This window comes from Chiloscyllium plagiosum, chromosome 1, assembly GCF_004010195.1.
Source record: "Chiloscyllium plagiosum isolate BGI_BamShark_2017 chromosome 1, ASM401019v2, whole genome shotgun sequence".
NCBI classification, from domain to species: domain Eukaryota; kingdom Metazoa; phylum Chordata; class Chondrichthyes; order Orectolobiformes; family Hemiscylliidae; genus Chiloscyllium; species Chiloscyllium plagiosum.
The window spans coordinates 143615814-143630702 of record NC_057710.1 but is presented as its reverse complement, the minus strand read 5'-3'; the positions used below and the strand labels follow the sequence as shown (position 1 = coordinate 143630702).

The window sequence follows — 14889 nt, the reverse complement described above, 5'->3', positions numbered from 1 at the left end:
CCATTATCATCCATATGTTTATCCAATGACTATTTAAATGCCTTTAAAGTTGGTAAGTCTCCCACTGTTGCAGGCAGTGCATTCCACACCCCTACTACTCTCTGAGTAAAGAACCTACCTCTGATGCCTGTCCTATATCACTAGCCATCACCATCCGAGGAAAAAGGCTCTCACTGTCTAATCCTCTGATCATCTTGTATGTCTCTATTACGTCACCACTTCTCTCGAACGAAATCAGCCTCAGGTGCCTCAGCCTTTCCTCATATGACCTTCCCTCTATACCAGGCAACATCCGCATAAATCTCCTCTGCACCCTTTCCAATGCTTCCACATCCTTCCTATAATGCAGCGACCAGAACTGTATGCAATACATCAAGTGTGGCCTCAGCTGCAACATGACCTTGTGGCTCCGAAACTCAATCCCTCTACCAATAAAAGCTAACTCATTGACCACCTTCTTAGCAACCCTCTCAACCTGGGTGGCAACTTTCAGGGATCTATGCACATGAACACCGAGTATAATATGACCTTTGAGCATTTTCTACCTTAAAAGGGCACTGTGTTAAAAAAAAGATTTTTGCCTGTGTCTGGATTTCTTTGGTGTTTCTCCTAATTGCTTAAATAATTTTGATTCACTATTGGTGGAACCTATGCCTAAACCTCATGATTACTACTTTCTACCAATCTTCCCCTATAATTTTAGCAGCTAAAATTTCTGGTGCTGATGTTGAAGTGTTTCATGATCAATGTGCCATGGGCATAATTACATATTCCTGATTTACTTATCACAAAATCAATGGCCATATCAGTTTTAATAGCCATGGCACTGACATTTTAAGTCAAAATGCCTCAATTAAGTTTTTAAAAGTTTGTTTCTCATATTGAAACTAGACAGCGCAAACTAGGGAATGCTGGAAATAAGTTTAATTACTTTGAAATGAAAATAATCAAGAAATAGACAATTACATTTATGCAAACATTATTGAATATGAGATGAAAACTCCCAAAACATGGCTGGCTCAGGAAATTGAAATTTGCCAACAGTTCAACTGACATTTAGCACATAATAAAAGAGCATTATGCCCTATTTACCAATAGATACTTATAACATTTGTTCTATTTTGATAAATAAATCTAAGAAAAGTAAAATTTGATAGTGTGCCCATCCAGAATTGATAGATGGAAAGCAGGGCCCTGATCAATTGGTTGGTGTGTGACTTGCCATATCCTTTGTTGCCTTGCATGTTCCAGTCAATCAGTTGTAGTCAATGGTGAAGAAATGGAGTTTGCCTTTCATCTCTCTGTCAGTCACCACAAAGATGTTGGATGCTTTAATGTTCAGAGCTGAAAATGTGTTGCTGGAAAAGCGCAGCAGGTCATGCAGCATCCAAGGAACAGGAGAATCGACGTTTCGGGCATAAGTCCTTCTTCCTGTTCCTTGGATGCTGCCTGACCTGCTGCGCTTTTCCAGCAACACATTTTCAGCTCTGATCTCCAGCATCTGCAGCCCTCACTTTCTCCTACTTTAATGTTCAGACTTACTCTCATCAGGGATATGATTCAATTCAAAACACTCTGCAGGCAAATTGTGAGCAGAACAACTGATCAGATCGAACAATGTTGATTAAGACGCAACACAATCTTCTGATGAAACAGCCCCAAGGTTTCATGATGACTGCTAATTAAAATTGCCAGAGCTAAGCATGCTTTTGTGTGGTTGCTCATTTCAGCAAGGGTTTAAGGTTGTGAAAAGCGACAATTTAAATTTGACTGTTTGAAGACAGCTTCAGTTCAATGTAGAGGAGGTGCTGGTGTTGGACTGGGTTGGGCAAAGTTAAAAATCACAGAATACCAAGTTATAGTCTAACAGCTTTATTAAGGGTGGCGTGGTGGCTCAGTGGTTAGCACTACTGCCTCACAGCACCAGTATTTCTGCCTCAGGTGACTGTGTGGAGTTTGCACATTCTCCCCGTGTCTGCATGGGTTTCCTCCCACAATCCAAAGATGTGCAGATCAGTTGAATTGGCCATCTAAATTGCCCATAGTGTTTGATGCATTAGTTAGGGGAATGGGTCTGGGTGGGCTACTCTTCAAAGGATCAGTGTGGACTTGTTGGGCCAAAGGGCCTGTTTTCATACTATAGGGAATCTAATCTATTTTGGAATTACTGGCTTTCAGAGTGCTGCTCCTTTGTCAGGTAGGTATCCACAGGGAGGCAGAAAATCATCAAACAAACTTTGCAAAGGTGATGATACCAGATGCTATGTATCTATCTCAGAGGACCTGGATGCAATGCCCTGAGAGATTGAAATGCCTCACTTGCATGGATAATGTTAGTGAATGTTTTTTCAAAGGCTATAACCAACCAATGGCATCACTACCATCAAACACTGCTTTATGCCGCACACACATTACTCACCCAGCAACAAATTCCAGCAAGGCATGGGTGACGTTTAACCAGAAAAAGCAGCAAATAAAGGCAATTGGTGTAGAGTAGAATAAGGCCAACAGCAACACTAATGATTAACAGTGGAACATACAAGGGGAAAGTAGGATCACACACCAATCAATTGACTCCCCCACCCCAGGGAAAAGATCTTGTCTATTTATCCTATCCATGTCCTCATGATTTTATAAACCTCTACAGCATTACCCCTCAGCCTCCAACGCTCCAGGGGAAACATTCCCAGCCTATGGGTGGTGTGTGTATGGAATGAGCTGCCAGAGGAAGTGGTGGAGGCTTATCCAAATACAACATTCAAAAAGCATCTGGATGGGAATATGAATAGGAAGGGTTTAGAGGAATATGGGCCAACTACTGGCAAATGGGACTAGATTAAGTTGGGATATCTGGTTGGCATGGATGAGTTGGATCAAAGGGTCTGTTTCTATGCTGTACATCTCTATGACTCGATGATCAGTACCCTGCTTTCTATCTATTAATTCTGGGTGGGCATTCTGCTAAATTTTCTTTTACTTATACTTATTTATCAAGATAGAACAATTCGATATGTAACTATTAGCCTCATACCTCAAACTTGTTGTCTACCTTCAGACTACACATAACCAATTCCTTCTCTCTCTCTCTCATAGAGTAGCTTGCGTGTAGAACTTTGTGGACTATGGTTCCATACCTTACAGCATGGTGGCTCAGTGGTTAGCACTGCTGCCTCACAGCACCAGGGACTCAGGTTCAATTTCCGCCTCAGGCAACTGGCTGTGTGGAGTTTGCACGTTCTCCCCGTGTCTGCGTGAGTTTCCTCCGGGTGCTCCGGCTTCCTCCCCCAGTCCAAAGACGTGCAGGTTAGATGAATTGGCCACGCTAAATTGCCCACAGTGTTAGGTGGATTAGTCAGAGGTAAATATAGGGGGGGGTGGGTTTCTCTTCGGAGGTTCGGTGTGGACTTGTTGGGCCGAAGGGCCTGTTTCCACACTGTAGGTAATCTAATCTTACAGGATATAGGCATCACCATTATCGGAATGACCATGACTAAGATGTGGCTGAATGTATTGAAATTAATGCAATCCTTTTACTTAGTCCTCAATCCCATTTTTCACTCAATCCACATTCATCTCTGATTTCAATGCTGCTTCTGGCAATACTGGCTTGTAGGCTCTTAATAGTAGTTACGGTAAAGTACAGTGTTAGTATATAGTATTCAGAAAACTACAGAGGCACGGAAGGAGGTTAGTGTAGCGAGATACTGGATATTGGGAAAGATCAGAGGAGTGAGACTAAATACTAGCTCATTGAAAGAGTTGTCAAGATTTCTTGGAGCAATGAACCTCCTCTGCACTCAAGTATTCTCTGATCCTATGATAATATTGAATAGGTTTTGATCTTTTCTGCAAAGCTAATGTTTATGGCAATACTATTCTTACCAAATAAAGTTAATGAAGTGTTAAGAAATTTAACACTGCGTTATCTATTATATCGCAATGTATACGATTTCCTTTCTGCTACGTTTAGGTGGCACCTGAGACAAGGGGAGTGATAAAATGGATCAAGAAAATACCTTTTGTTCTTTCTGCAAGTTTGCATGGTGGGGATTTGGTCGCTAGTTATCCTTTTGACTTATCAAGAGTGCCAGAAGAAAACAAGTTTTACTCACCCACTCCAGACGATCAGGTATATTGTTAACATAATTTGAAATGTTATTTATCAAGACGTACATTTATATTAAAACAAATTAATTGTTTCATTTATGATTCCAGGTGTTCAAGATGTTGGCTAAAACATATGCTGATTCACATCCTATAATGTCGGATAAAACAGATGAAAGATGTGGAGGGAACTTTGCTGATGAAGGAGGCATTATAAATGGAGCACAGTGGTACAGTTTTGCTGGAGGTAGATTAGTAGCTTATTGAATTTTTTTATGAATAACTTGGAAGTGCATTCACATAAGAATTAAGATACTTGTGCAGTAAGCAATGTGAGCATCTACAACTGCTACCATTTTAGGATTAAGACGCTTCTGTGATCACAGTCTGACTTGTCATACTTAGAGCAGTTTTTCTCAATTTTCAACTCCATTGACCATAAGACATAGAAGCAGAAGTAGGCCATTCAGCCCATTGAGTCTGCTATGCCATTCAACAAAATCATGGCTGATTTGATAATCCTCAACCCGACTTTCCTGCCTTTTCCCCATCACCCTTGACTCCCTTACTGCTAAGCAATTGGTTTCTCAGCTTTGAAATGACCTCGCCTGAACATTCAAAAGATTCTACAAATTCGTAACCCTGTGAGAGAAACATATTCCTCGTCACCTCTATCTTAAATGTGTGACCCATTATTCTGAGATTATGCCCTCTAATCCTAAACTCTCCCACAAAGGGAAACCAGCTTTGTGCTTCCTCTCTATCAAGTTCCCTAAGGATTTTGTATGCATCAACAAGCTGGCCTGTCATACTTCTATATTCCAATGTACACACAACTCAACCTCTCATAAGACGGGGCGGTGCGGTGGCTCAGTGGGTTTCCTCTGGTTTCCTCCTACAATCCAAAAATGTGCAGGTCAGGTGAATTGGCCATGCTAAATTGCCTGTAGTGTTAGGTGCATTAGTCAGAGGGAAATGGGTCTGGGTGGGTTACTCTTCGGAGGGTTGGTGTGGACTTGTTGGGCTGAAGGGCCTGTTCCCACACTGTAGGGAATCTAATCTGATCAAGACAATCCTTCCATATCTGTGGTTAACATAATGAAGCTTCTCTGGACTGCCTCCAATGCCAGTATGCTTTTCCTTAGGTAACAGGCGCACAATTTTCACTGTACTCCAGCTGTTTTCTGACTAATGCTTTGTATTGTTTTAGCAAAATGTCCCTACTTTAACTCCTTTGCCTTTGAAATAAAGACTAACATTCCATTTGCCTTCCTTATTACCCACTGAATCTGGACTCTAGCCATTTGTGATTCATGGACAAGGATTCCTAAATTCCTCTGTTCTGCAGCTTTCTGCAGACCTTTTCCATTTAAATAACATTCAGTTCACTTTGAGCAGCTCACGTCAATCTCAAAAACGTGCTTACCTATTTCTGCATTTTGGCAGAATCAACTTGAGCTATGCTCATTAGGATCAAGCCCTTCATAAAGATGTGTCAAATGGACTTTCCCATTAGTTCTGTTGCTGAAGCTGTCTCCAAAAAAAAGTTTCCTTTTTCGAATTAAATGCTTATTCTTCTCTTTGAATTCACTCTAATCCCCAAGTTCAGAAAAGTCTTGAATACTTGCCCGATTTTTTAGGGAGACTCTTCAAACATATCTTGTATCCCACACAGAATTTCTAAAGTTGAAAAGTGATTTTGACTGAGTATTTCTGGAACCTCTCTTGGCCCTTTCAAGCAGCAAATACCTACTTTCCCTCCTCTACGCATCATCAGTATGTCACTGGCCATAAAAGGAATTACCTCAAAGTTTTTGGAATACCTGGAATGCTAAAAGTTTGAACATTTCTCAGGGATACATTTCTCTACCTCACCTCTTCATCCTCATAACTTGCAGACTCAAGCATACTTCCCATTCCCAAACTCCTTTTCATCATATCCTTCAATTAGCTCTCATCTAAACCACATTGGTTTGTTCCTTGAGGTCTTTTGTATTAAGCTACAGTGCAAATGTCATTAAAAGCCTCATTGAACAATTCTGTTTCTTTTGTATATGTTCATGCATGTTTAAAGCTCTATGACATATATTTCATAATTTCAGGGATGCAAGATTTTAACTACCTTCACACAAATTGTTTTGAGACAACATTGGAGCTTGGGTGTGAGAAATATCCTCCAGAAGACGACCTCTATTCAGCCTGGCAGCATAATAAGGAAGCACTCCTGACATACATGGAAATGGTATTTTATTTTTACAAATTTAATCCCTGAATTAATATCGAATACTGGGATATTGTCTCACTGAATCATATTCTTAAAAGTCAACATCAAAGATTCAATTTATTTTTAATGTTTTAGTTTGTTTTCTTACTTGAAATGTTGATCGCTTAAGCCACGAGTTTACTTCCTACCATATTTATTTTTCAATTCACTTTTAAATATGCTGACAGTTATTCTTTAAAGCTAGCTAGATTTCCTTCACTTCACATTGTCTCTATGTTAGGTGAAGTGCTGGACAAGACCATGAAATTAGTTGCCAGCTGTCATTTTACCAAGTATCTGTTGAAAAACTATGTCAAATGATAGTTTTCCAGGAATCATTTTCCTGAGTTTAAATGGTATTTAAAATGCAGACCAGAGAAAAGAACAAAATTGATTTTTTTCAAATAATAACAATAAGAGACCGCAAAACAATAAGATGGAGGAGTGAAACCCATCGAGTTTGTTCCAACGTTGAATGACACCAAGGTTGATCTGATAATCCTCAGCTCCACCTTCCTGCCTTTCACCCCAAGCTCTTGATTCCCTCGCTGGTTAAAAATCTGTCTATCTCAGCCTTGACTATATTTATTGACAGTCTTTTGATGATCAGCCATGATCATATTGAATGATGGAGCAGGTTTGAAGGGCTGAATGGCCGCCTCCTAGTTTCTATGTCTACGTAAAGAACTCCAGATTAACCACACTCTGTGAAAAGAAATTTCTCCTCATCTCTCTCCTAAATAAGTGGCCCTTTACTCTGAGATTATTCCCGATTAAAATTGTGAGGTAGATTAGAAGGTCTCATGCTTAATGCTTAATGAAAATAAGATTGAAGAACTGACTAGGATGATGTCCCTCCTATTATTTTGTTCCTGCCTGGAGGAAAAGGATCAACCACTGAACTTATAGAACTTTCACCCAAATTAGACTGTAACCCTCTTTTTATAAGATGGAAATTACTTTCCTGTGTTAGTAATTTGACAAAATTGCCATTTGAGAGATCAACTGGGACTGTCATGTACTATGCAGTTTTGGGTTCTTTCGCCCTTGGAGTGTTGTGTGCAGTTTTGGGCCCCATATCTCAGGAAGGATGTACTGCCCCTGGAGCATGTTCAGAAGAGGTTCACGAGAATGGTCCCAGCAATGAAAAGCTTAATATACGAGGAATGTTTGAGGACTAGGGGTTTATAATCGATGGAGTTTAGAAGGATGAGGGGAGATCTAATTGAAACATACAGAATACTGAATGGCCTGGACAGAGTGAAAGATGCTTCCATTGGTAGGAGAGACCAGAACCCAGGGGCACAGTCTTAGAGTAAAGGGGAAACCTTTTAGAACAGAGATAAGGAGAAACTTCTTCAGCCAGAGAGTGGTGAATCTATGGAATTCATTGCCACAGAAGGCTGTGGGGGCCAAGTTATTTAGCATATTAAGACTGAGATAGGTAAGTTCCTGAGTATCAATGGGATCAAGGGTTATGGGGAGAAAGTGGGAGAATGGGGTTGAGAAACCTATCAGTTGTGATTGAATGGCAGAGCAGACTCGATAGCCGAATGGTCTAATTTCTGCTCCTATGTTTTATGGTCTTATGGTCGCTCTACATTTTCTGACAGGAGTTCCCAGTCTTGGAACTTTTTTCCAAATATTTCCCTCCCAAATATAAATCTGAAATGTGTTTGTGTACATACACAGAGCTGAGAGCTGATATTAATTTTAAGCATTTGCGCAACTCCTAGAATCCAAGCACTTCTGTACACTTAAAGGAAATTAGAGTTGAGCAACAAAATCAGCTTAGCTTGTAATATACACATCAAATAAAGAGTAACAGCAAAACACAAGTATGCATAAGGATTGCTTCCATGCAGATTGTAAATAGTTGGAGCTGGTGGACCAAACCCTGTTGCATCCCACTAATTCCATTTTGCCAACCAGGGAAAGACCCATTTATCATAACTCTCTACTTTCTGTTGGTTCACCAATCCTCTATCCAAGCTGAGTATGAGGGATACACCGGCTGCCCATCAAAAAATATGCAGAAGGCAGGGAATGGCTAACATTTCAAGAATTAATAAATGTTTTTATAGCAAAGTTACATTTCAATGAGAACAAAAACCCAATGATTAAGGTAGTTAAATTATGACGAAGAGAATTTAAAGATTGCATTAAAAGTAGAGACTTATAAAGTTGAAAGAGTAAGAGGCCTGGAGATTGGGAGCATTTTAGAATGCTGCAAAGGAGGACCAAGAAACTGATAAAGAAAAAAAGTCAAGTAAGCTACTGAAAAACATAAAGCAGATGGTAAAAAGAAAAAAATATGAATATAAAAAATAGTATTGGTTAAAAATATTAGTACTGCATAAGTTAATGAGATGGAAAGTTGATAAATCTCCTGGATAAAAACCAAAAGAGTTCTGAGGAAGAGTCACCGGACCTGAAACATTAATTTTGATCTTTATTTACAGATGCTGCTGAGCTTTTTCAGCAACTTCTGTTTTTGGTTCTGATAAATCTCTTGGACCTGGTGATCTATACCTCAGAATGGTGAAAGAGATGGCTGTAGAGATAGTAGATGTATTGCTGGTCAGCTTCAAAAGCTCTATCGATTTTGAAATGGTTTCAGGAGATAAGAAGGTAGCAAATGTAGCAAGACTTTTTTTTAAAAAACGAAGGAGAGAGGAAACAGGACAGCTAAAGTGACCTTGGTAGTTGGGAAAACACTAGAATCTATTTGAAATGATATGATAATTAGACATTTAGTAAACAAGGGCAGGGTTGGAGAGAGTTAAGATAGATTTAGGGAAAGGAAATCATATTTGACAAACCTGTTAAAGATTTTGGGGACGCAACTTGCCAAGAAAAAGAAATCAATGGATATGACACATTTAGATTTTCAGAAGGCTTTCAACATAATCTTACATGGAAGACCATTGAGCAAAAATAGAGCTCAAGGAATTGGGGGTAATACAGTAACATGTACTGAGGATTGGTTCACAGAAAGCTGGCAGTTGGAGTAAACAGCACATTGTCAGGTTAATAGACTGTGACTCGTGCAGTAAACAAGGATCAGTGGTTGAATCCCAGTTAATCACAATCCGTATCAATAATGTGGATGTGTAAATTAAATGTAATATTCCCAAACTTGCTGATGCTTCAGTACTAGAACTGTGAGGAAGATGCAAAGAAGCCTCAAAGGGAATTAGACACATTAAGTAATGGGACAGGAAAATTGCAGGTTGAGTAGAATGTGGAAAAAGCTGAAGCTATCCATTCTGGTCGGAAAAACAAGAAAACAGAGCATGAGAGGAAGAGCACTTTCGTCCTTCTTCATAAATCATTGAAAAATAAGTTATGGATGCAGCAAACAATTAGGAAGGCAAATGATTTGCTGGCCTTTATTGCAAAAGGATTTGAATACAGAAGTGAAGAAGCCCTTCTGCAAGTGTTCAGAGACTGGTGGACCACGGTGGTGTTTTCGGTACAATTTGGTCTCATTACCTAAGAAAAGACATATTGACCAAAAGAGAGTGCAACAAAGATTTGTCAGAGTAATTCCTGGAATCATCTAGTGAGAAGAACTGCAGGCCACTGGAGTGCAAAGTTTAGAAGAATGAGAGGTGATCTCACTGATGTATTTCAAACTCTTCGAGGGGTCAGAAAGGTAGACACAGAAGGAATATTTAAGTCCTCTTGCTGGGAAGTTCTACAATCAGGGGCATATTTTCAGAATGAGAACCAGAACAATTAGAACTGGTGTAAGGAGGAATGTCTTCACTCAGAGATGGTGAATCTTTGGAGGTCTGTGGAAGCTCAGACATTGTGAGCATTGGAAACAGAGGTTGATCATTTTCTGTATATTAAACCTATCAAGGAAAGCAAACTTGGTGGTATAGTGGACAGTAAAGATAGTTATCTAAGAATACAAAGAGATCTCAATCAATAGGATCAATGGGATGAGCAGATGGAGCATGATTTAGAATAATGCAAGGTATTGCATTTGGTGTAAAAAACAAGGGCAGAACTTACACAATTAATGGCAAGACCCTTGGTAGTCTCATAGAACAGAGAGACTGAGGGGTTTAGGTGCATATTGGTTAAGAAGGCATTTAGCACATGAGTGTAGTGGATGGGATAAACTCAGAGAAAGTGAGGACAGCAGATGCTGGAGACCAGAGCCGAGAGTGTGTTGCTGGAAGAACTCAGCAGGTCAGGCAGCACCCGAGGAGCAGGAGAATCGACGTTTCGGGCAAGAGCCCTTCCTGATGAAGGAACCCCATTCCTGAAGAAGTGCTCTTGCCCAAAACGTCGATTCTCCTGCTCCTTGGATGCTGCCTGACCAGCTGCGCTTTTCCAGCAACATATTATCGGTTCTGGAGGGCTGTGTCCAGTTCTGGTCACCCTGTTATAGGAAGGGCATTGTTAAGCTGGAGAGGGTTCAGAAAATATTCACCAGAATGTCATCAGCAATAAAAGGTTTGAGTTAGAAAGATAGGCTGGATCGGCTGGGACTGAAATGTAAGAGGTTGCGGAGTGACCTTAAAAAGATTTATAAAATCACAGGGGTGTAGATAAGATGCATAGCAAGGGTCTTTTCTCTAGGGTGGGGAAGTTCAAAAGTAGGGGGCATGGTTTTAAGGTGGGAGGAGAAAGATTTAAAAAGGACAAGAAGGGCAACCTTTTTACACAGAGTGGTTTGTATGTGGAATGAACTGCCAGAGGAAGTGATGGATGCAGGCACAGTTACAACATTGAAAAGATATTTGTTTAAGTACATGAATAGGAATAATTTAGAGAGACATGGGCCAAATGCAGGCAAGTAGGACTAGTTTGGTTTGGGAACATAGATGCATGTGTATGACTGAGGGGTCTGTTTCCATATGACTATGAATGTGGGGATAGCGTGAGAAAATAGAATAAATGTGCAAAATTAGCCATAATCTAGTAAAATCATGGAGCAGGCTCCAGGTCCAAATGGCTATTTCCAGCTATTACTTCCTATGTTCTTAAATCCCAGTTAGTTCCACCTTCCTGCTTTGTGCCCACTATAGAGATCAGAGTTGAAGTTGTTAGTTATGACAAAGAATGTGTTGATCATTTGCTTGATCCAGGTGTGCACGGCTAATTGAATAAAGCTGCTAACGTCACCTACTGCAATTTGAAATAGCCCAAGACATGAAGGTTCAAGGGCACAGTGAGTGTCAGAGCTCCAGGCAAAGACAAGTGTTCAAAGTTTGGGAGAAAATTTGTAGCTCGGGTGCTCGTTGTTGTGGTTCTGTTCGCCGAGCTGGGAATTTGTGTTGCAGACGTTTCGTCCCCTGTCTAGGTGACATCCTCAGTGCTTGGGAGCCTCCTGTGAAGCGCTTCTGTGATGTTTCCTCCGGCATTTATTCCGGCATATTCCTCCGGCAGATGCAAATCACTATAAATGCCGGAGGAAACATCACAGAAGCGCTTCACAGGAGGCTCCCAAGCACTGAGGATGTCACCTAGACAGGGGACGGAACGTCTGCAACACAAATTCCCAGACCGGCGAACAGAACCACAACTAAAGCAAGTGTGTCCAGTACTGGGTGGCAGTTGGTACTATGGCAGGTGACATAACTGTATGACAGCCTCCCCGCCAAAGCTCCTCACACACTGTTTCTAACTGACAAGCATTATCAAGGTGTTTCCCTGTATTCTTTCCAATAAGGTTTCTGCAAGCTTTGTTCCTCATACTTTGTGTTCTTTATTCCTCTTCTTCTAACACAACAGTGTGTCAATTATGCACAAATGATGAACAAATATAGAGTCTGAGAATTGTCGAAAGCTCCACATCAAAATTCTATTGTAGACTCAGCAGATAAACATTTGGAAAGTTCAATGTCAACTACAGCAGCCAAGTCAGTTAAGACAACAAGAATAGCAGTCAACGTGAACAAAGCAATGATATAGCTGAGGGCACCCTTGTAAGTAAGTGCTAGATGGTTTTCACTGCAAAACAAATGCAGACTGTTATACACATTGAATTCTAGACTAGCGAACTGAATGAAAATTACCTAAAATGGTATCTGGTGTATACTTGTATGAAAGAGTAGGCTAGATTTCCAGGGTCAAGGTCAGAAATTGCTGGTCTGTGGAGAGAAAGCAGGGTTAACATTTCGTGTCCAGTGACCCTTCTTCAGAACTGATTGTAGCTGGCAAAAGGTGGCATACATGCTGAAGACAGGAGGTGGATGTGGTTTTGTGCGTGTAGATTTCCAGGGTCGTGTACTCATTTTGTTCGGATAAAATGCATGGGTGCCATGGAATCCATGAATCTCCATTGCTGTGGGGAGCACAGTTTCTCAATAAGAACTGGAACTAATTCACAATGCTGTGTTGGTCTTGTAGGTGCATCGAGGAATCAAAGGAATTGTAAAAGATGACAAAGGAAGAGGAATTAAAGGGGCACAGATCAAAGTTAAAGGAATCAGACATAACATCCTTTCAGGTAAATGTGAAAAATTAGGACAGTTATAGGGAAACAAGTTCTCTTTGTTATCATACATAATGATATATAAATTTGTTTATAATTTCTGTTAAATATATAACACACTCTTAAAACATGTTGCCTTGTCTCGTTTATGAATATAACTTGGTTTTCCATTTTTGCCTTAGTTGCTAATGGAGAGTATTGGAGATTACTGCCTCCAGGTACGCATTTTGTAAGTGCATATGCTCGAGGCCACACACGCGTTTTGAAGAGAGTATATTTACCAATAAAGATGGAGGGATCTGGACGTGTGGACTTTGTTCTGCGTCGCCTTGAACCTGATATTTATTTCGAATCTTTTGATGAAGAATCGGATGAACTAGACATGATAGAACGTCTGGAGAGGACTCAGCAGGGATATGAAGATGAAGAGGATGAATATTCATCTTCACGTGGAGGAAAGCCTTGGTGGTGGCCATTCTTTTCCACTTTGGGACCAAATTCACCAGACTGGCTTCTACGAAACAATTAATAGCTATTGTGGATTTTATAATAAACGGAGGATACATGAGCAAGTTGGCCTTAAAGAATGCAATTATAATCTCAGTGATTCCTTAATAGTCTTAACCTTAATCATATCTTATGATATGGGAAAAAAATATACTTTGAAAACATTTTTTCTTAATCTTATAGTCCTGAAGGGGCCAATTATAATTACAGGTCCTCAGCACAAGAGGGCATCACAGATCACAGCATAGTAAAATGAATGCTTACCTGGGCGTATTGCTGTGTGTATCTGTATGTCCAATGTTATGTTCGCATGTTATGGCAGATAAGAACTTGGAAGAGATCATTTTGTTTTTTGTTTTCAATTAAAAGGCATATTTTCTTCCTAACTACCTATGGCATGCGTGATCCAAGTTGTTACTTGAAAAGAAATTATGGAATAAATCTATCATTTTGTAAGGAGCAGGTTACCTTATTCGTGTTTTCTGTGATTGTTATATCACTAGAAGTGGTGCTTTCTTATCCCTTAACAACAAAATAACAAATTAAGTGGACGGCATACTTTTTTTTTCTTCAATAGATGGATACATTCCACTGCTTGAGATAAACAACTTTTTTTTATTTTCAAGAGTTTTTTTTCAAAAACGCTTATCAAATGTAAAAACATGTAACATACAAGTGCATTGAGTGTCTCAAACTATCTGAATGACTGTGGTTTTATGTAAGTGTGATAATATCGTTATCTGTCAAAAATGACATTGCTATTTTATGCTGCGCGAAGCTTACCTCTCTACATAAGGCCGACTCTCTTGTTCGGACAAATTTTGTCACAACTCAATCGCTACTGGTGCTTATTTACAAAATGTTCACAATTTGCAAATAAATTGAACATTTACACTGGACCTATCTACATTCAATGCTTCATCAACTGTTTTGTTGATAGCCAGATTTTCCAAGGCCAACCAAGTTTGGTTAGAGGTGGACAGTGAAAGAAAAGCTGGATTGTCATGCAGCCAGAAGCTCCACTTCCATCCGTCAATTGACAAGGGTGGGCGACAATGTGAGCCTCAAAACTGGAATGCACCAGTTATATGATAAATGACCAACACAGAGGGGTTAGCCATCTCTGAGTGGATTGGGGTTTAGCAACGGTCTGAATCAGAAAATCAGACTGAGGCAAGGGCAACATCTATGGTAGCTCATGGAGGCATGAAGAGTTGAAACAGGTAAATAAAAAGGCATTTTAGAGGTTAATGGGTTCAACACTTTGAATGTGAAGTTGCAGCTGCTTATCACAGGCCATGGAGGAAGAAAGCATTGCCACCCCAGTAGCACCACTGCTTTCAAATGCCACCTAAGCATCAGGAAGAGTAATACTTTGAAATGGATGCTCTGTCCCCAGACATCCAGGCCACTGGTGATGAAGAAAGCAGCCTGCCTTGAAAGGCAGAATCGTTAGCATCAAGAGGCCAGAAGAAAGGGTTAGGGGCACAATTCTACCTGAGCACAGAATTTACTGAGAGAGGTGAAAGTACTGAGAACTTGTGTTAAATGAGACTGTGAC

General features: G+C 40.2%; 1 protein-coding gene across 1 annotated transcript in view; it reads left to right on the top strand.

The window, feature by feature from the left end:
- Positions 1-14225, top strand: part of cpz (carboxypeptidase Z) — a 70429-nt gene extending 56204 nt beyond the window's left edge. Inside the window, exons 6-10 of the mRNA XM_043698649.1 lie at positions 3971-4129; positions 4216-4351; positions 6207-6346; positions 12737-12836; positions 13004-14225. Coding sequence (XP_043554584.1) covers positions 3971-4129; positions 4216-4351; positions 6207-6346; positions 12737-12836; positions 13004-13350 — 882 coding nt within the window. The 3' untranslated portion in view covers positions 13351-14225. The remainder of the gene's footprint in view (positions 1-3970; positions 4130-4215; positions 4352-6206; positions 6347-12736; positions 12837-13003) is intronic.
- Positions 14226-14889: the final 664 nt, after the last annotated feature.